This window comes from Pleurodeles waltl, chromosome 4_2, assembly GCF_031143425.1.
Source record: "Pleurodeles waltl isolate 20211129_DDA chromosome 4_2, aPleWal1.hap1.20221129, whole genome shotgun sequence".
NCBI classification, from domain to species: Eukaryota; Metazoa; Chordata; class Amphibia; order Caudata; family Salamandridae; genus Pleurodeles; species Pleurodeles waltl.
Window position 1 is genome coordinate 949680139 of NC_090443.1, and position 22538 is coordinate 949702676.

The 22538-nt window shown below is 42.7% G+C and overlaps 1 protein-coding gene across 1 annotated transcript in view; it reads left to right on the plus strand.

Moving 5' to 3' along the window:
- The window catches only part of POMGNT1 (protein O-linked mannose N-acetylglucosaminyltransferase 1 (beta 1,2-)), a 217391-nt gene that overhangs the window by 90423 nt on the left and 104430 nt on the right, over positions 1-22538 (plus strand). The window contains exon 13 of the mRNA XM_069232761.1: positions 12176-12234. Within this exon, the coding sequence (XP_069088862.1) occupies positions 12176-12234 (59 nt within the window). The remainder of the gene's footprint in view (positions 1-12175; positions 12235-22538) is intronic.

A 22538-nucleotide genomic window follows, 5' to 3' on the forward strand; every position in this document is an offset into this window, starting at 1 on the left:
CTTTAGTAATAATTCTCTATAGCAATGTTTGTTTTGCTTTATTTTCCTTTATTTTGCATTTTCTAATTAATACATTAAGATGACCAATATAAAACTGAGTCAAACAAGCAAAAGTCGCAAACGCTTCCCCTAAAAAAAAAAAATCATTATCAATATATACTTGATTCATGCCTGCTCTTCCCAGGACCTACCCACTAGAAGCATGTTCCTAACACAAGCATTGGCATACCCAATAGGTATCGCTTTTGGGACCTTATGAGTATTTAGCCACGCAGCATATTATCCTGGGTGCTATAACATCTATTCTTACTTCATGTGCCACTGTTGAACAGTCACACACACCCAACAACCCAAGCATTGTCCAAGCGAATCGGTCTCATCAATCCAAGAGCTATTGGCATTTTCATTTTTTTTTTTTTTAGCCATGTGTTATGGAGAGAATGTATGTGGAGTGGAATTCTGTAGGTTCGATTGAAATTGTGTGGCGTGGAATTGTGTGGTGTTTAGGGGAGTTTTGTGTAGTGGAATTATGTGGCATGTTGTGCAGTGCAATTATGTGGATAGTAATTCTGTGGTATTGACTGTACTGGAATTATATGAAGTGGGATTGTATGACATGGAGTGTAATTATGTGTAATATTGTGGAGTGGAATTATGGTGTTGAAATTTGTCACATGAATCTGTGTTGTGGATTGGATGTACGTGGAGTGGAATTGTGCTGTGGAATTATGTGGGTTGGTGTGGAAATGTGTGGTGTGCAATGGAATTGAGTGGAGTTGAATTGTGTGGTGTGGAACTGCGTGGCGTACAGTGAAATTATGTTGAGTGGAATTATGTGGCATGGTGTGGAGTGTATTTATGTAGATTGCTGTTATATGGCACTGAGTGGATTTATGTGGAGTGTATTTATGCAACAGAATAATCATTAAATTTTGCAAAGAACCTTCCATTGTGGGGCAACATATGGCACAGCGTTTTTAGTAGGTTATGATCAGTTTGACGTTGAAATAATTTTTGGGTCAAATATGCAGATTATGCATCAGAACATGGATTATGTGCAAATGGACCAAATGCATAATTATGCATCAAACGCAGATTCCGTACATCACTTAATTCCAGTTACTGTGGTCATAGCGAACCTCAAATAACGGGTTAGACCATCATGGTAAGCAAAGTACAATTGCTAACAAATAAGGAGAAAATAATACCTCTTCAATTCAGCCTGTATTGTTAGGTTAAGTTCTGATTGCCGTCTTGCTAGGATGACTTTGGCTACAGACCTGACCAACACAGAAAAATGCTTATTTTGGGTAGATATGTGGAGTTTCATTAAGGTTCAACTGATACAGTATTTTGTAATGGAGGACCACACCCATTCCTGACTTGTAAGAAAATGATGGTTTCACCTCTGATGATGCCATACGAGTCTGAAGCATGTGTGTATAGTTCATCTGGCTGTTGTTTCTATCATGTGACTTGCGATTTTGCGTGACTAACGGAAAAAGCAAAAATACAAGTACTGAGATGCAGAGAAAACAGAGGGAAGTGGGTGAACTATTCTCGCATGAAATGTAGCAACATGGGCCGCAAGGGCACTTGAGGTTATAATGATTACGCATAATAGGCTTGGTTGTGTCATCATCCGCTCACTGATAAACATGTAATATCAAAGAACGGCTCAGTCAATCCACTTCATCCACATGCGGAAACCCTTGCCACATGAAACGTAACATTAGTTTACCGTTTTTCAATGTACCCTCATATTGGAATGTGGGGAATTTCTGGCATGCAGTGACAAATCGGCTCTGTCAGTGTATCTCAGCCTGGGAGGTGAAAATCTCTTTTAGTTTCACAAGCATTAGTAATGTAAAACACATCCCTGCAAATGCTAACAACGCATGTGCAGTTGACATGACCTTACCTGACACGTCGTGTTTTTTAAAATTTACAGATCACGGTAGAGTTAAATAAAAAAGGTAGCGCAAAACTAATTTTTAAACAAAATTTGAAGAGCAAAGCATGTGTGAGCAAGAGTTGAGGGGGAGGAGGCGGGTAAAGGATGTGTTATTGAGGGCAGTGCTGCTGACTTTGAACTGGGGAACCTGGTTAGAGTCTCGGTGTTGGCTAACCATCCTGTGATTCTGAGCAGATCTCTTAATCTCCTGTGCCCCTCCCCAAAAAGCAATTCCAACCTAGTGTATTGTAACTGGTGCTCAGTTAAAGCACTCCAATACCTTCTTGTTTGCGTTGTATAAAACTGTGAAAAAGGAGGGGAGATGGGCATAAGCACACATAGGAGACAGAAAATCATGGAGTGGGGGACAGAAACCACACGAGTGAAAGATTGCAAGGTAAGTCGGAGACGGAAGCTCACAGGCTAGATAGCAACCTGGAGCGCTGGTGTGAGGGGGTTGCACAGAAACCCACAGTGCTTCACAGGGAGACGGAGCATGAGGATGCCTGTCCATAACGTCTATAAATACACAACACCAGCCAGGGAACTCGCACTGGGCACCTTGGCGACACCAGCACCACAAAAGAGCATGGTGGGCAGTGCAGCCCACCAATACCAGAGAGCAAGGTGGCACTGAAACACCAAATAAAAATACCTTATATAAACAGCACCAGGCTGAATGTATACAAATTCTCCTGAAATGTCATAATGCATACACAATCGAGTGAACGCGTCGGCAGAAGCGAGCACCAACAGCGGCCAAAACAACCAATCTCCAGCAAGCAAGGAGAGAGCGAAAAGAAAAACGTAGTGCAACAAAACATATGGCAGATAGTGAAAGGATCCATGTAGCAGAGGCAGTCTCCAGGGTGTGAGAAATGTAAAACATTTGCCAAACATGCCAAAGGAAGTTTGAAATGCAGGCCAAGGAACAAATGAAAATGATGGACGTGGTGAACATCCACAGAAGCAGATACAGCATGTCGAGAGACAGCACTTGCACTCTGCCTAGCGTCGACCTAATTACACACACTTAGAAATATTTGTTTCATTCCACAACAGGAAACATATAGGGAACTGAATGTCTGTGAGGTACATACAGTACCTTGGCTTTTACGCCCGCTATAAGAGAAATAATCAAGCGTTACGTTCCCCCTGCAATGTAACATTGCCAGATCTAGAGAACTCCTGCATAATACCGGCCCGGATCATAAGATTGTCACCCAGTTTATCATCCCTTCTGACTTGAAGGATGCCGTCCTCCACTGCCATAAGCCCATTCCATAGTGTCTCTCTCCAACAACTTGGTGTTAAGGTTAGTCTGTCCAACCAGCCAGCTGTATGCGTTTGTTTTGCTTTTAACACATAGAAATTGAAAATTTGTAAGTGTGCTATAGTAATAATTGAAATGTTTTTCCACTCCCTTTCTCACTTGGTAGAATGGTAACATTTTTGAATAGTTATTAATGCCACATTCGAAAATATTAACTCAGGCACTCATTCATTGAGGGTCAAGGCTTTTAAAATCACTAACTGACCCTTATTCAAGGGCAGTGTGCACCAGTTCTAGTGTCCTTGGTTTTTTTTTCTGGAGAGAGTAACATCTCTGCTTCATGTGCAGCTTTGTTCCAGGCTCTATCTTGCTAAATATCAAAGGCCCTTAAAAAAAGTATTTTCTCTAGTGTTGCTTTGCTTCTGCCTTTGTAAGGTAGTTATTCTATACTTGTGGTTTATCCCATTCAGACGAGTGCCACCTAATTGGTCTCCAAGCACTTTTATTAAATCCTAAAATGTAGTGTGTCTAATTTACATGTACAGCCCCTCTTTTGCATGGTTTCACTGTGTTCATTTGTATTGTATTGATTCGCGGGAAATACGGCGTTTTGTCAAGAAAAGCCGTAAAAAAAAAAAAAAAAAAAAAAAGTGTGTGGCAAAGTGTGGGTTACAAATACAGGGATATTGTCAATTATGGGGCAGTAAGGGATTGATGGAACTTACAACCCAGCATTAATATCTGGGTATCAGGTGAAGGGGCTTATCGCTGCTTATGAGAGTAATCGACTGAGGTTCAAAGTTATTCATTTGAGTCTTATTGGACCATAAGGTATATCTTTAGTGGCATCTTGAAAACTTAGGTGGACCCGAGGGATAGCATTGCAGGTAGATCTCAAATAGGTAAGGCTCTGAACTTAATTGCTTATGAAAACTACTTACTTGATGGATGTAGGTTAGTGTGTAGATGTAGTGGTAATTGAGAAGGTAGCCTTGAGTGACAGTGGGACAATCTTAAAAAGTGCTCTGTTTAGTCTTGAAATACATCCTGTCTGCTAGCAGGAGTGTGGCTTGGTTGTAGATAATGGTGTGCTGAAAAGGGTGTGTTGTTGATGTCTATGCCAGGTGAGGATGTAGTAGTGGGGGAGCCAAGTAAGTAGTAGCACAGTCTGCTCTTTATACAAGAAAAAATAGAATCTTGACTGAGTGGATAGGAGGCATGGCTGTATCTTCTGTCTGTACAGGCGATGTAAACGGGCAAAAGTTGCTGTGTAATAGATAAAGGAGGCCTGCCTATTTTGAGTATCAAAGTGGTTTGCAGTGAGAGTTAGAATGTCTAGTGCAAAAAGTTTGGGAGAAAAAGAAAAGGATGATGGATATCAGTGACTTTTGTCTGGAGGATACTGCCAAACTGATGAAAGGAAAGGTAAATAATCTAATCTGTGATGAAGTGGTACTTGGATAAAAAGGAGAGAAGGTGTTGAGTGAGAAAAGGAGTTGGAGTGTGAATCCAATGCTTGGGGAACACCCACAGCCCTACTGGATTGGGCTGAAACATGGTGGAAGGCTCTGTCACTCAGAGCTGTAGGGAATGGGTTGGAACATTTGTAATATTAACAGGCTCCACGGGGCTAAGAAGTATATATAAGTAGCTAGAGAATGCAGGCAGTGAAGAATAGTTACAGAATTGGTGTTTCTGTTTTGCACAAGATTGGCAAGTAAATTCATTTTAGACAGTGACCTTCTGACATGGTAAAGGTTGTCATGAAATCATGAGGTTTCTAGATGATGATCTCTGTGAGCAGGTCCCAGACTTACGTGAGAAACCACACAAAGCCAAAAAAGACCCTAAGGTTCGTTGTGTTTGCAGTTGAGAAGACAAATAACATTTAATAAACCGTTATAAGTTCTTTCTCAAATATCTGTCCAGCTGTCTTTATACCTCCTTAGAACTTTGCTTTAGCATGAGCAAAGCATCCACCAGAAAACGTTTTAACCAGTGGTAGGTAACTTGTTCTTGTAAAAGTGGAGGATCCCCTCCTGTTCTTGTTCACGAGGTCACGTCCACGAAAAAGGGCACGTCCTAGTCAGTCTCCCGGTAAGTCAAAGTTAAGGCATAAGCCAAGTGAAACCAGACGCCCCATTTACTCCATCTTTAGCAAATGCTTGACGGCATCATAATAAAGATTGCACTCCCCCAGTGTCTGCTGAATCTGAACCGATCCTGCAGTTGGCCATGGTGCACCCTGAGTTTTTCAGGCTGTCGTCGACCTGGGAGCAAATGGAAATGTTCAATTCATTGTGCTCCATTTTTGTTGAATTTGGGTTATCTCAGGCATATTTTTGGGCTCCACGGACCTTGTGTCTCCATTTGGGTGTCTGCCTGGGTATCTGCCCCATACACCATCTGCCCTCTCAGAACCCACTACTGGGCCATACTGACTTTGTTAGTGACTTCTGCTGTAGTGCCAAGGCCCACACTGGTTTCTTCAGACTCTAGTCAGTGATTCAGTTCAGTCACTGATCTCAGCCCTGGACCTTGCACATGCCAATTCATGGACTAAGTGGCTATATGAAATCATGGAAGCGCAGCCAGTGATTATACAAAGTGTCCGATCTCAGACCTCTGCCTCAGTGCCACCATCATCAGGAGGCTCTCTTTATTTGGCTTTTATTCGGACTGATTGCATTAGGCCAGTGTCCCTCAGGACACTGATTATTAGGAAGGGTACATATGCTGCCTCCTAATTATACTGATGATGCTTGTTTTTAGACATAAAAACTGCCAGTGGGCTAGGCATGTCCTGAAACAGAGCTAGACTCTCCACTTGGGTCACCAACAGAGTAAGGTGCTTTGTTCACAGTGGTAGTTCAAAGGGTAGCAGAGAATAGAATTGCCGTTGCCCAGCTTAATCAGAGCCATTACTAATCATTGAATGAAGCCCTTACAGATGCACTTTTTGCCCACACGGGCCATTCCATGTAGTTTCTGCTTGTCGGTCGACCTGGGTCGAGGTGACCTAGGCTAGCTCCTAGTGACCCAGATGTACAGACCTAGCAGTCTATACCAGAGAGCCTGATTGTTCAAGTTTCAACAAATAAACATTTCTAGATCTATAAATGTAGTTTGTCTTTTGGGTAGGTATGCCCGTGCATTATGGGGATATAGCCTGCAATATCTTGCTGGCCATCCTGAGACCACCAGGGCTTATTTGGCCCAAACGATACATGATGGTCTGGATGCAGAATGTGCTCCGAACTCGTGAGGGCACTACATATTGCACCAGCAGAGCTATTAACACTAGCGTCCTACTCAGTAGTCACTCGTAGGTTTTCTTGAGACTACAGATGACCTTAATGAGTCTAGGCTCCCTTCAATGGGTGCGAGCTCTTAAGACACTAAGGTGTTCAAGGACTTTCCTCCATCCCAGTGAGCCGGAGAGATTCCTGCTACGATCCTAGTGTTTCCGAATCAGACCTAGGTTTTGGTGACAATGGTTCTGAGGTTTCTTAGTCTACTAGCCTCATGTATCCTCCTCATCCTGAAGGCCAGGTGTCGTATCTGAGCCCTGCATTGAACCCTCAGGTCCCAGTGGGACCAATATCAGGACTGCTTCTCTACCTCCATTCAGGTATTGAAGGAGGTGGACCAGGATCTGTACTGGTGGCGTTGAATCACCAACCTGATCTGCTGCAGGCCACACTCCCTTCCCCGCCATGTGTACACAGTGATCACAGATGTTGCTGGGAAAGGTGAAGATCGGAAGCCTCTGGTCTGTGGCAGAGAGCCACCTCCAGACAAACTTTATGGAGCTTCGGGCAATCTATCTAGTCTTAAAAGCCTTCCTGCAACCCATCAAGGGAGGATGGTAGTGGTCCCTTATGGACAACAACACCGCCATGTGGTATTGCAACAAGCAGGGTGGTATAGGTGTCTTGGCCCCTGTGCCAATAGGCGCTAAATCTCTGGAGGAAGCTGGCCCTGCCTAACATATTCATGATCGGAACCTTGCTGAGTAGACCATGATCAGGAGTGGTGTCTTCAGCCCAGGCTGGGGCAATACCGCTTCATTCAGTGGGGAATTCCCTGGCTAGATCTCTTCACCACTGTAGAGAGTGTCAGTAAATCTGCACATTGGAGTTTCCTCCAAGGCCCTTAATAGGAGACCTATTGCTCCTGGAATGGACAGACTGCTGTATACATTTTCACTGCTACTATTCCTGCTTTAAGTTCGGCAGAGGATCAGAATGGTCTGGACATAAACCATTCTCCTCACCTGCACTAGGCCTAGACAGTGTGGTACACACATCTCCTCCAATAAGGCTTCTGCTTTGGAAAGGCCTCCTGCCTCAGCAATTGGGCAGGGCCTTGTGTTTGAGTGTCTACAATCTACACCTCCTTGTGTATATATTAAGCTGCAGCATCTAAATGTGTTTTACTTGCTGACTGAGGTGTTTGTCATACTTGTGGCTAGACGCCCTTCCAAAAAGTTGACTTATGCTGGGGCAAATTTTAATTTCTGATATTCTTTTGTTTGTTCTTTTTATAGTCCTGCAAGGCCTTGCTGCAAGCATGGTCAAAGGTTATTTGTTGACCTTTTTGGGCACCTGACCAATGGTCTTTAAGTCACCAGTTGTGATGCGGTTTATAAAAATTGTGAATCACATGTTTGCACACACAGATGATGGACGGAGTGCTGAAAGTTTACTAACTCTCACCCCCAGTCACAGATCTGGGTTAATCCATTGTTCTTTTGCTCACCATGCCACCTCAGTTTGGACCCAGATGGCATGGTGAGCAAAAAAACGATTGATTAAACCCAGATCTGTGACTGGGGTGAGTGCTTGAAATGTTTAGCACTCCGTCCGTCATCCTTTTGTGTGGATAAAGTCTCCTTAAGTGGCCCTGGTATGCTCAGACGTTGGTCCCTTGCTCACTGTGTCACTGGATTCAAGTTAGCCTGGTAACTGGTCCCAGGATGCTTGTTTCTGGTCCAGAGAGGACCTGGCCTGGCAGTTCGGGCTGGACTGTTCCCAGGGGGAACAGGGTCAAGACTGATTTTCATATGGCCGGTTCAAAACTAGGGTGGCATGGTGAGCAAAAGAACAATGGTTTAAACCTAGATCTGTGACTCCGTCCATCATCCTTTTGTGTTGCTGATGCACATGTTTCCCACCAACTGTTTGCCATGTCTCAATGGCATATGAACATTATCTTGACATTTCTCATGTTCACACATTTTGAGCCTTTGCACAGTTGTTCCTTCAGGCTGTTAAAACTGAAAACTGTTTTCCTCTTTACAGTTACGTCTACATGCTAAATGTGTGCACTACAGGGACTTTTCGGCAAAGCTACCCTACACAACCTTTCTTCTGGATAAATTGCTACGGAGGACAGGGGCTACTTTCCTACTGAAGGTTCTGACTCCCTTCTAAGTAGGTAAATCGATCACTCGGCGTTTTTTGCCCCACCTCCCCCCTTGAAGGAGGAAGGGACTTCATTACCGCATTTTTGAGGCACTGAGCTTTTACACCTGTCAAACAAATGTCCGTTGCGCGGATGATAGCTCTTTGGGTGGTTTCCTGGAGCAAGGAAGAGCAAGGCAGTGTCAAGTTGGATAGTCCTCTGCATCAAAGTCTGGTATAGTCTAGCCAACAATCAGTCCTCTGAAGTCTTATGTGCTCTTGACACAGGGCTCAGGCCGCTGCAATGTTTTTTGGTGCTAGTAGCACCTGTTCTGGCAGTCTGCCATGCTGTGACATGGGCGTTTGTGCACACATTCACTAAACACTAGTGACTCTACAGTCTGGCCCAGTAGGAAGGTCCCATCACCAGCTCAGTTCGGCAGGACTTTTTGGTCAGTGACCACTTCCCAGATCATCTGCCTTTTTTGGAAGGTACAGTTGATATCAGTATTCTGAAAGTGCGGAGTCTGCAATTAAAAGTATCCATCAGAAAAACAAGCTACTTTCTTTGGTAACAGTAATTCTAGAAGATATTGTTTTTAACAGCACATTCCTCACTGTCTATCTCCCTGGTCTGTTAAGTGTCCTCTTTTCCATCTGAAAAGGTCCCAAGTTAGGAACTCAGCACACTGCCTCAGACTACTAGTTCTACGTTTCTCAATTCTGGGTACAAAAGGAAAAATACAAGTTACTGACTGACATTAGTGCTACTGGGTGGCCCTTATATGTTGCTCTGCTGAGTTATGTGTGGAGGCATGAAGTCACAGCTGATTCATGCAGCTCCACATTTTGGCGCACAGTAGCATTTCCCGAAGAATTCTCATGTCCAGTTTGGATGCCTGATGATGCTGTTTCTTGTAGTGGCTATTCTAACAGAAGATTGCTCACCCTTAGAATGTTACTGACAGTAAGCAGTTTGTCTGTACCCCTCTCGCCCCACTGTTTTCTCTGGCACAAATCCTACATGGGCTAGCTGTGAGCCAGGCATACGGTATATGGCATCCCCTGACTATGCCTCACTTGAGTAGCGTGTTTTCAGTGAATTCAGCATAGGAGTTAACATTTTCAAACAGGTCACTAATGTCCTGTGGCATGGGTGTTTTCCGATCCTCCCACCTCCTCTTCTAGCCGTCTCCCATTTAGCTATTGGTGTAATAGGCCACATCAGTAACTGTTTCTAGGACAGCCACTTGTACGTCTATGACAGCACAAAGATGGTTTTCTTTTTGAGATCACATTTAATCTTTAGAGAACTTGTGGTGGCATCAGTTTGTTATGACTAATGCAAAACGGCTTACAGCTTCCTATGTAGAAGACCAGCCTTCCTTGAAGGATAGCTCTGCAGTCTAATGCATGTAGTTTGGCAGAGCTCTGTAATTTAATACTTGTGATCCTTCCTCTAATTTTTAGGGCAAATGACCTGCTGGAAAGTGGCAGGATGGTAAAATGTTAGGAAGTAGAATGTAGAAGTGAAGGTTGCGTGTATTATACGTTTAAAAACATGTGAGTACTTTAAAGCTTTATAATTTGATCAACATGTGAAAGCTAGGCTGGTTGACATGTTAGGAAACTGCTATAAAATGCACTGTTTGGACCCATTCGTCTCAACCACCCATGTCTTCGCTCCTCCAAACTCCTCCCATTGAATTAAAATCATTATTTAGGCTTAGGGTTGCTTTGCAGTAAATTAGTTGTTAAAATTTGTTTTGAGTGTCATTTCTGAACTTTCTGTGAAGTCTCGGTGTATCCACCACACACTGGAAGTCTTTGCAATTATCTGATACATTTTAATACATGTGATGAAGCATCAATAAAGGACTCTGTTTTGAAACAATGGGAAACTGTGTGAGTAAGCAACACATACACTGTGAATTTGAGGACATTACAGATTAAGCTCCATTAAGTGCCATGTAGTTAAATATTTTCTCTCTCTCTGCACCAGCGGCTGGGAGAGATAGGAATTATTACATCGCCATTGTGCTTTCCCTGGTTGATTAAAGTAATTTAAATCAGATGATCCGGTGGTGGCTGTGATATTATTGTGCTGCCCTTTACTATAATGGGTGTTACAGTAGTCCAAATAAAAGTACATTCTTTTTTATTAGACTTATTCTCTTCCAGAATAGTTAATTTATTACATGCTCAGCTAGTTAATACAGTTTTGCTTAGTTTTCTCCAAGGTTTCAGATATAGATAATATTGTTAATCAAAACGTTTCTCTTTAAGTATCCTTTTAAAGATCATTTGTTCCAGCCAAACAGTTATACAACTGGTGCTGAGATAGCCGAGTACTGTACGGAAGGAATCAAGGACATAGCAGTCAAAACAGCTCTATAATTCTGTCAAAATGTAAACTGTCTTCAAACAGTTGATGTACAGGTAGGTTGCAGCCTCTATCCCCACTAATCAAACAAAAATGGTGATGAGGGGAATGTTACGTATAGTGTAAACCACTGACAGTCCCTCTGAGTGTCATTTTAGTCCATTGTTTTTCACACACTGCCTCTCTAGACAAAGGTCTGCCTTATGCAATTCTGTATAGATCCTGCCTGCTCCTCATGGAAACAGTCCATCCTGACTGCCACACAAGGTCCCCTTGCTCAAGAAGCCCCAGATCGGCCTCTGCCTTGTTAGACTTAGTCAATGATGTATATTTTGGATTGTGTGCCACAGCAAGCAATGGGTTCACATCTGGGGATTCCCTTGGCCAATTAGGGCATTACATCAAACACAATAGGATGGAATGTTACCTAGTTCAATTGTTAGTGATTTAGACTATTTTTAACAATTCCTCCCTTCACAATTTTAGTGTTGTCACCTTTAAGCCATAAATCTTTGACCTAGTATCACAAACCACACTTGACATGTGTACTATGACCAGACTCTTGGGTAATGTTTCTTTTGATAACCGTAATAAAGCATGCGATCCCTAGCACCTCTGTTTATCTCACAGCATCTGTTACATCAAGGCTTACAGGACTGGAGGGCAACTTTGAATACCAATAACCTAATGAGAACAACTGTTTAGGTTATGGCTCAAAACTATAGCCTAAATAAATCTATGTTCCAAAGCATCCAGAGGTAATTGATAGTTCATCATGGCCTTTTGAAATGTTAACAGTTCTATGCTACTCAAACACTTTCATGCTGACAAACCATTATTACAGGTAAATAATATTGTCAATTGTGGTTTATATGTACAGCCTATGCTGCCATTGTTGAAACTGATCTGTTGAGCTCGGTATAGGATTCAGTGTGGGAAGAAAGTGTTGTCAAATTCCAGATCACATTAATGTTATTTGGGGAGGTTGTGAACAGACCATTATATCTTGACTTTACATCCCAAAATGATGCAGAATCTAGTGTACTGGAGCTAGTTACAAGTTTGTAAAATGCGCCATGGTATTTTTGTCAACTTATTGCCCTGGGTTGACCTGTATATGAGCCGTTTATTGATTAAAATATGTTGTTTCTTTTCTGCAGGATGCAAAGTTTGCTGTTGTTCTTGAAGAAGATTTGGACATTTCAATAGATTTCTTTAGGTATGGTTATGTATACTAAAGTGCTCATGATTCTTACCTATTTTAAAGGTGATAAAAGACTGGGAGGGGGTATTTGTGAGTATTGAACTAGGGGGATAAAGTACTCACACCTGTTTGCAACTCCTAGAAAAAGCAAGTTTTAATTTTGGTAATAGGAAGTGTAACATGGTAAATGTACACCTAAAACAAGGGCTTGTTTCTCCCAAATATTGAGATTATAAAAGTAAATCTGTTGTCACTCTTAGCTCTCACCATCCTATTGTTCAAATGCACATTTTTTAACCACTTTATTTTCATTTTACATGAGTAAGAGAGGAGAGGAGGGGGGAAATGGAAAAGTGATGACACAGGAGCACTCTCTTTCATTATTTCACTTTCAGTACACAATATAGATAATAAAAAGATGACCTAGCATATTACAATGAACACAGATGAATAGACTGCGTGAAGCAATAAAAGACAACTCAATATTCTGCGTTAAGTTCGGAATTTCTTGTGTTTCCTTTTGGTGATTTGCTTTAAGAAAGCCAGATTTTCTGACCATCCCTAATTGATAGTGGTCAAAAAATTATCTGTTAAGTTCACGATTTGCCAGAATAAAATGGTGTCTGTGTCTCCTCATATTTCAGTGTTCTTTTGTGAACTATGACTATTGGTTTTTCCTTGGCACATTGCTGCCATATTATAGTCTATCACAATTGTTTTGGCAAAAGGTTTGTAGTCTTTCAGACCTGGACAATAGTCAGTCTGGCTCCTAGGAGCATGGTCTTATCTAATTGGCTTAGGTTTGACGTTATCGGGGATTCATTTTCATCTTCTATATGGTCCAGGGGCAATGTAAGTGGACCCAGTGGGATCCCATGCCTATTTTTTTGTATGAGCTGCTGAATGGATACCCAAAAGCTTTTCACTTGAGGATTTCACCACATCATTTATTCTAACGTGCTTTTCTTGTCACAGCCCCTACAACATTTATCTGGCCAGGTATATTGCACCTAATGTTTTTTTGGGAGCCATGTACCTGCACTTATTTTACAAGCATTTTTTAAAAGTCTTGAGCGAATAGATGCTTTAGTTGCCCCTTGTCCCAATGATTAATTGCATATTTCTGCACATGTATAACTGTATTTGTGCACACGTCAGGATGGGAACAAGCTAAAGGTTTTATACAGATTGGGAACACCTTCCTTTTCTGTAAATGTTATCCAGTTTCTGGTGTTGTCCAGTGTCTTAATTGATGCAGGCGAAAACAGTTTTCATAAGGGTCACACATTAACATTGGGCTCGTCCACCAGCACAATTAAACATTTATGTCCATCATCCTGGTACAAAGTCTAGTTTGAATGCTGTAGGCGAGTAATTCATAGCGAATATTTTTAGGTCCCAATTGAGTAGTGATATTGGCCTTTATGAATTGGCTAATCATGAGTTTCAGTATGAGTGTCTGTATTCATTCCATCATAGATAGTTATCGGATGGATGCCTGAAAATAATTCAGTAATTTAGCAAAAGGTTTAGCCAGGATGTTCAACTATTCTTTGTAGAAGGATGCAGAGAATATGTCTTGTGCTAGAGCTTAACTCCAAGGCTGTGCATTTATTTTGCACTCTACTTCATCTGAGGGTTATTAGTTCTTCACTTGAATCTTTTAATTTCATCTCTGTAATGGGGAACTGGACATTATCTAAATAATGATCATGTTCTTGTTTTGTGCTATTTTTTAGATTTGTAAAGTAGTGTATACTAACTCACAAATTTATTTTGCTATCCTGTCATCTTTAGTTAGGAGGTTCCTCTAATTACTTTGTTTGCGATCCACAGGTAGTTAATATAGGTGACATAATTTCTGGTCTGAACATTCTGGGTTTTATTAGTTGGTAGCTTATCAGCTTTGTTTTGTGGTGGTTATAGAAAAGTGTGTTCTATTCCACCCATTGGTATGCCTTCCAGTTACCCTACATCCTTTCTCAGTGTCATGTTTGTCCTAGGGTAGCAATATTTTCTGTGTCATTGTATTAATTCTAGCATCTGTCAGAGTTCTTATTTATTTGTATGGGCTAATCATACAAAGTGTGTGGTGTGTGCTTTTAACTATCCTCTTATACCTGCTTCTGTGGCATCCCAGACCACTCTTATGCCGTTCCACCCTCTACACTTTCATCAGAATGATGACCCAAGCCCTCCTAGATTGTTTCCTTGAAGACTATATTTTTAAACACCATCTTCTTCCACTGGTTGTATACATATGTTGTAGATTAATTTATGATAGCAGTGGTCCCAAATAGAAAATATATGAATGTGATATCATGGAAAGAGTAACTTAATCAACACTATATTATATAAATGCTGTTTGGATATTTATAGCGATTTCTAAAATGTGTTTGGATTTTATAACTTTCTAAAATGTGGTTATGAAAACGTCTTCAGTCTTTTGCGGACCCCCTTTATAGTTATATGAATGCGCAAAAAGTTGTTAAAACGTAGGCACTGGTCCTGAATGAAGCTTGATAGTATCATATTGGGTGTGTTTTTTGTAGTGAAAGTGATAAATATGCACTGAATGATGCATTCTGGTAGAAGCCACAATTTGATTATTCAGGGTAAAACAATGCGAACATTAACGCCTGATTTAATAAAATAAATAAAAGCAACAAAAAAAAGCTGCCTATTGCTCAGTTCTTCTGACCACATACCAGCACTCTCGCTCTCTGTAATCAATTTTCCTCATTTTTATTCTTTTCACCTAAATGTTCTCAGATGTTGGTTTAACTGATGGATGCTAAAGATGAAGTTCATATTAACCAGTGGCACTTGATCTTGCATTGTATTCCATCATCTTTGCTAACTGTGATCTAAAGATAAGGTTTGTAGGAAACTGGCTTTCTATGTAGTGTATCAATGTAGGGGTACACTATGCAGATAGTTTAGGTGACCCTTATTGGCTTATGGAGTTTATAGTAAATGCCCTAAATGCTCTCTTTTGTTGTAGTGTCGGCGAGAAGTTTAGGCTTATCAGAGGATAGTGTTAAGCATTTCTTGCACACACAGCCAGAAAGCGAGACAGACACACTCAACAAAAGAAATCCAACTCCAAATTTATAAAAAATAACAGATTTTTATATGAATTTAGACACCAGGATCATTGTAGTCATGTACGTGCATTGTGAGTTATCAATTTTTAAGTCACAATAAAATATACTTATACTGTGGCTTCTGGCAGTAATGTTATCCTATGGGGAATAAGATATACTACATAGGGTCACTTAACAACAACTTACAGGACTCTTCTCCTGGACTTAAGGTGAGAATGCGGCAAGGTACAAGGCTGGGCTTGTAGATCCTGATGTCCCTCGACGGTAGGTCTGCTTTTGTGCTGTTGGAGTCCGGGGGGTTTGGTGGGAGCTTGGGTGCAGTGGTGCTCTGAGGCTTTGGATTGTGCTGCTGAAGAATCTCACAGTTCTCTGACCCTGCAGAAAGAGGCTGCAGGCGGTGACTGAGGGACCAGTCTTGCCCAATCTAAGGGTGGGGCTCAGCATTTGAGGACCTCCCACGACGCCACTGTCTCCCTCAGACTCTGGTGTAGTGGTGCCTCGATGCATTGGGTCACAGTGGACAGAGACTCACTCTGTGTCTTCGTGACCTGATGAAGAGGGAGAACAGGGCAGTGGGGCCACTTTCATGACTGGCCTTTTAGATCATGATGTCCCTCAACGGTAGGTCTTCTTTTGTGCTGTTGGAGTCTGGATTAGACCACCATTAAGCTTTGGTTGCTGCAAAGGGTCCAGTGCCCTGGGTATAGGTGTAGGGAGCCTTCGGGAGGAGTCAGCTTCTCAGACTTTGTTGAAGTGGCGCGGCTCACCTTTGAGCTCCAGACAATCTTCTCTGGGCTCGTTCCTCACTCTGTGGGCCCGATGACCTACAAGACAGAGTCCCGAACTTTGCAAGTGGTTCCTGCAGATTCATGGGAGCAGCTCCTCTGCTCCAAAGGAGATCCTTCCTGATTGTTGAGTTGCTGGGCAGTCCCCCAATGGCTTTAGGGAGGATGTCCAGCTCTTTGTGAAGTTGTTCCTAGCGAGAAGGTGATAACGCAGACCACCATGGCATGCATTGTTTCTGACCTCTGGGAGCGCAGGCTCTCACCCCCATGGGTCAGAAATCGTCTGTGGTGGCAGGCGTATTGGGGCAGGTAGCCTTACAAGGGGCACCACTAAGGACTCTTCTGTGTGCATGTCATAATAACTCTGATACTGGCATCAGGGTGGACTTATTAAGATGAGGTGCTTGATAACAAACACCATTATTTTCCATGCAGCCATCATGTAGCTGGGTCAGCCATGTTGACCAGTGTCCAGTACATGTTCTAAGATGGCTGCCCGGTCACTCGCAATAACTGGTAATAGAACTAGATGTCACAGGGGTATATCTGCTCATGCAGAAATGTCCTCACATAAAATATAATGCACCCTACATTCGGGCTTCAAGGTCTGCTGTATGGGTGACTTACATATGAGATACAGGGAATTTTGGCATGGCACACAGTGTTTATGCCATGCCATGTTTTCACTCATGGTTTGCACCAAGACACGCAGTCTGTGTAATTTGGTGTGTGGGTACCTGAGGGTGGCATAAGGCATACCGCAGCCCTGAGGGGACCCTATTTATTACCCATGCCGTAGGTACCGGGGTGAGATTTAGTAGAGACTTTCATGGGTGCTAAAGACCTGTGCCAGTTGTAAAACAGTCATACCAAGTCTTAAGGGAAAGAACACTCACACTGAGGTCTGGTTATCAGGCCTCAGTGCACTGTCAGAGTTGAAAACCAGCATCTACTAGCTAGGGGGCAAAAATGGAGGGTGAGGAGAGTATTACAACAATAACCCAGTTTCCTACTGGGACCAACAATGTTTAACTCTGGCTTGTTCTCATCCTAAAAGTAAAAATCCAACCCAGAATGTGTGGCCGACTCCCCACTGAACGAGAACATGCGCAAACCAGACCGTTTTGGTCTTTCAGGCCTCATTAGAGAGGTGCTGTATGTGTCTTTAAAGCACAGTAACCTATGGTACACAAGTCTGTGCATTTCTGTTCATGCTGTAGACTCGCTGAGAACCATGAAATGGGTGAGAATCTGTGCTTATCACAAGCTGTTCCTCCGGATGTAGGTCATTAAGTTTGCTTGCACTGTCATTACTGTGGGACTAAACATGAAAAACATCAGACTGCCTTAAGCGGGACCATTGTGCCCAAACTACTAGGCAAGGTCACTGCTGAATGGGAACTCAAGAAGGCAACCCAAATCTTTGATTGAGGCATGTGTGGCTGTATTACACGTTTTGCACATTACTGCCATCTAGTATTTTTTCTGGATGAGTGCAAGTTTTTTTTTTGGGGGGGGGGGGGAGGGGTGTTTAAGTCTCTCGAGTCACGAGGTAGAGTTAATTTTCCTCTTGGTGATAATGTGCATGGGCAGTGACACCATTGTTAGATTTTCTTTACGCTGTCAGGTTTGGATGTGTGTGCATTTCTACACCGGCACAGTTCTCCTTTCAGTTTGCACAACACTAGCCATCTCGGTATTGATTTCTATCATGTTTTCCATTCTGTGTATCGAGTTACTGCTCATCGTGTCAGTTTGCTTCATCTGAGCCCCAAACAAGGCCTCGCCCTCTGGGGCCTTTTTTTTTTTTTTTCTTTTTTTTCTTTTTTTTTTGGTCTCCATCACATTCTTTAGAGAATGCTTTGCTGGTGATTGGACGGACGCCTTTCCAATACTGCCCTTACTGCCAAGTGAAGTATCCCAGGACAGATCAACACCTGGTCTGCAACCTGTGCTTGTCATCTGAGCAAAGGGAAGCGGATTGCTGCACCTGGTATTCCTTCCACTCGAAGAAAATTATTCTCTGCCATTGAGCATGTTACCTCAAAATGTCACAGAGGTACATTGAGGATACGCCAAGCGGTTTTGATCATTTAGATGTCAAAGGAGAAGCCAGTAGAGCTCATACTCCATAGACTCCAAGCGCAACTGAATGCCATGCAAAAGCAAATCCACATCCAGGCTCACATTGGACAAATCCTTGCCAGATCATCGGTTCAGATTCCTTCACCACCCAAAAGACTGCTGTCTTTCCAGGACGCTCCACTCTTACTATAGTATCACCAAAACACTGGAAAGTCAGACAAGGCCACCAGCTTTTTGCGTCCTCCTCCTCCACTCTCAAGACCTCCACCAGCTTCACTTTCTCCACCACACCCTATGGAAGACTCACTAGATATTTTACCTTTGGGTCTCCAAAGTATGATACAGCTGGGAAGGGTGGGGGACAAGACTCTTTTGGGACACCACCATTTGTCGACCCCTGGGATACTTATGATATCGACTCTGCAGGAGACACAGACCCGGATCTGTATCCCGCCCGTCCTTCCTCCTCCTGATGACTCAACATCGTATCAGGAGCTTATAGGTAGAGCTGCTGTGTTTCATGACGTACAACTCCATAAATAGCCTTTAGAAGAAGATTTCCTCTCTGGAACACTTTCTACTACTCATAGCACCACACAGCATCTCCCTATGCTAAAGGACATGCTAAAACACACAAAAGACATCTTTAAAGACCCGATTAGGGCTATCATACTCAGGTTAGAGAAAGTATAAGCCCTTCCCCATCTGATCCCATCTACATCAGGGGCCAATTACCACCAGACGTGCTTGTCATTACCTCTGCTCTCAAGCGTGCCAACTCGCATGCTAGTGGAGATACCCCACCAGATTACTATGAAATCAAGATTATTGATGCAGCCGTTGGTGTATTGCCAATTCAAGGGGGCTACCTGCTCATTACGACTGCACTCACTGAGATGAAATGGAGGATTGGCTCAATATCCCCCAGAGGAACACAGAAACAGAGGACAAGAACTTGTCGCTGAAGGCAAGCTCATATCAACTATGTCAATACGCTGTGCCTTAGATGCTGCTGACAACTCAGCTAGGGTATAAACACCAGCATCTTGCTCAGGCGCCATGCATGGACACTAATTTCTGGTTTCAAACCAGAGGTACATCATAATGTCCTCAATATGCCTTTTAATAAGGAACATCTGTTCAGTCCCCAGGTATACCAAACACTGTTTAAAAAAAATACAAAAAAAAAAAAGGTACAGAAATGGCAAAAGTAGTGGGAGCATTTCAGACACCTACTCCCCAAACTATCATCGAGGTTCCAAGCGACCTCTTCCAGCACCTCCACCTCCTACCCCCATAATCAGAGTCAACAAACCTTCCCAAAAGGGTACTTCTGTGGTTCGTATAGGGGAAACAATTCCAAAGGCAAAGATAGGGAGCTTCCCCATGCGCAACAACACCCATCACGAAGCAATGACTTCCTTCTTCTAATCCCAGACCATATAACAACTGTTGGAGGGTGTTTATAGGATTTCTTACCCACATGCCAAACAATTACATCAGACCTGTAGTTCATTATACAACATGGCAGTTGTCTGAAGCTCATTTCCAAACCTCCCAACATTCCACCTCGCACTCACAAGCTATCGCTGGAACATCAAGCACTGCTCAAACAGGAAGTTCTAAGCACTACTTCTCAAGGGAGCTATAGAACCTATCCCTCCACATCATCAGGGTTTTGGAGTGTGTACTCTATACTTTTTAATACCCAAAAAAGATGGGTTGTTATGGACAGTTTGAGACCTCAGGCCCCTAAACGAGTGCATCTAATCCAAAAGGTCGCCTTACAAGACGTTATTCCACTTCTCCAACAAGTCATTTTTAGGTCTACACTAGATCTAAATGATGCCCACTTTCACATACCAATACACCCAGCACATTGCAAATATCTCAAGTTTGTGGTGGGTAGCAAACATTATCAGTTCAAAGCCCTCCCTTTCAGGGTGACTACTGCAGCTTGGGTATTCACCAAATGCTTAGCGGTGGTAGCAGCTTATGCAGACAAAGTTCACGTGTTTCCATGTCTGAACGATAAGCTTATCAAAGCCAGTACTCATCTACAGTGTCAACAACACACTGGTTATGGTAGATCTGCTCAGTCGCTTATGGTTTGCCATCAGTATCACAAAATCTCACCTTCAACCTCTGCAGGTTCAGCCGTACATAGGGGCTGTTCTTAAAACACAAATAGGATTAGCCTATCCCAATTCTGCAATAATCTAGAGTTTCCAAGTGTTGTTATCCCAGCTTCAGGCCAAACAACAACCCTCAGTGAATCCATTACAGGAATGTCTAATTCTACAGTGGTCTTAGTAACATAGTCAATTAGAATAGTGGTTCTCAACCTGTGGTCTGGGGACCACGAAGCCTCCTTAGGGGGTCCATGACTGCTTAGGAAATTACATAATAGTAAGGGTTTAGAAAGTGTATATAAATAAAGTGGCTAACTGTGCAATTGGAAATCTTAAAAAATACCATAAATATCAAGGAATTTGAAATTGGAGGCTATAAATGAAATTGGTATCCTCAGATTGATTTGTGGGAGCAGTGCAGGTGCATCAAACAGAAAATAATATGGACAATGTGTGGCTTCAATTGAATTTAGGAAAGCTCCAACCTTCCTATTCAAATATATATTTTTTTATTTATGTGTGTAAATTAAATAAAACTTGTTATCATTTGTGTATGTTTGATGAATACTTGTTCTGTATTTTTTGTGTGTATTGTTTCGCGTTTCAAATCCTCACCAATGTTAAGGTCCCCGACTTCCAGTAATGACTCAGTGGGGTCCCCAGGTTCCAGTAATGATAAAGTGGGGGGGGTCCACAGAAGTCAAACGGTTGGGACCCACTGAATTAGAAGATCTATTATTGACATACTGCAGCACTCCTCACTCTGCATTAGTGAAACACAACAACTTATTACAAGGGTGGCCTTTCCTCGACCCTGTTCCCCCACATCACTGTCTTAGCGGACGCATCACTCATGGTGTGTGGTGCACACTTGTAGGATCTCATAGTACAGGCTCTCTGGGACACCAAATACTGGGGTCTCCACATCAACTATCTAGAGCTTCAAGCTGTTCACCTATCATTGAAAGTATGCCTACCTCACCTGATTGGCAATGTTGTACTAGTTTGGAAGGACAATATGACAGCCATGTATTATCTACACAAGCAGAGGGGGACATGTTCTCCACAACTATGTTACCTATCTCAGACAATTTGGAGATGGGCTCTACATCACAACATTCACCTGTTAATAGAATGCATTCCGGGAACAGGCAAGGATTTTGCAGACCTCCTTAGCAGGCTGCAGCAACAAGTCCACGAGTGGGAACTCCACCCACATGTCCTCCTTCCATACATTAACAGACAGAGGTTCCCTCAAATAGATCTCATGGCAACTGCAGAAAATGCCAAATGCCCTGACTTCGCCTCCAGATTCCCACACCCTCCATCCAAGGGCAATGCACTATGGATGAGTTGGTCAGGGATATTTGCATATGCTTTCCCTCTCCTTCCGTTTCTGGTTCAGCACCTCAGGCAAACATCTCACACTAATACTAGTGACTCCCACATGGGCCCGTCAGCCCAGGTTCAAAACAGGACCTCTCTGTAGTCACCCCACAAGAAGCTCCCAAACAGGCCAGACCTTCTCACTCAGAACCATGGAGAAATCGGGCACCCAGATGCCAAAGCTCTCACCCTGGTGATTTGGCTCTTGAGGTCATAGAATTAGGTTGCCTGAATCTGCCACCTGAATATATCTCCATTCTTAAGGAAGCTCGGAGGACTACCACTCAAGCATGCTACATGATTAAATGGAAGAGGTTTGTTTTTTATTGTCATTCAAACGAAATTGATCCTTTCAATGCCACTGTACAGAACATTGTCTGTTACCTATTTCATTTAAAACTCTCTGGACTAGAAGTCACCTCCATACCGTTGCATCTCACTGAATTAGCTTGCTATCTACAAGATAGGCAACACATATCCTTATTCAAAATACCAGTCATTAAAGCCTTTGTGGAGGTGCTTCTGCACCGTCATGGAATCTTAATATTGTTCCTTCACAACTCATGGGTCCTTCATTTGAGCCCCTGCATACCTGCCCCCTTCAATATGTCTCTTGGAAGGTAGCATTGTAATTGCTATTACCTCACTTAAACCTGTTAGTGAGCTCCAGCTATTAACCTTGGAAGAACCTTTCTTCCAGCTCCACAGAGACAGGGTGGTCCTCCGCAGCAGCCCTAAATTCCCACCAAAAGTTGCCTCTGATTTTCACCTCACTCAATCGAGTTGCTGTTTTTTTCCCCCCTCAAGCAGAATCACTAGCGGAG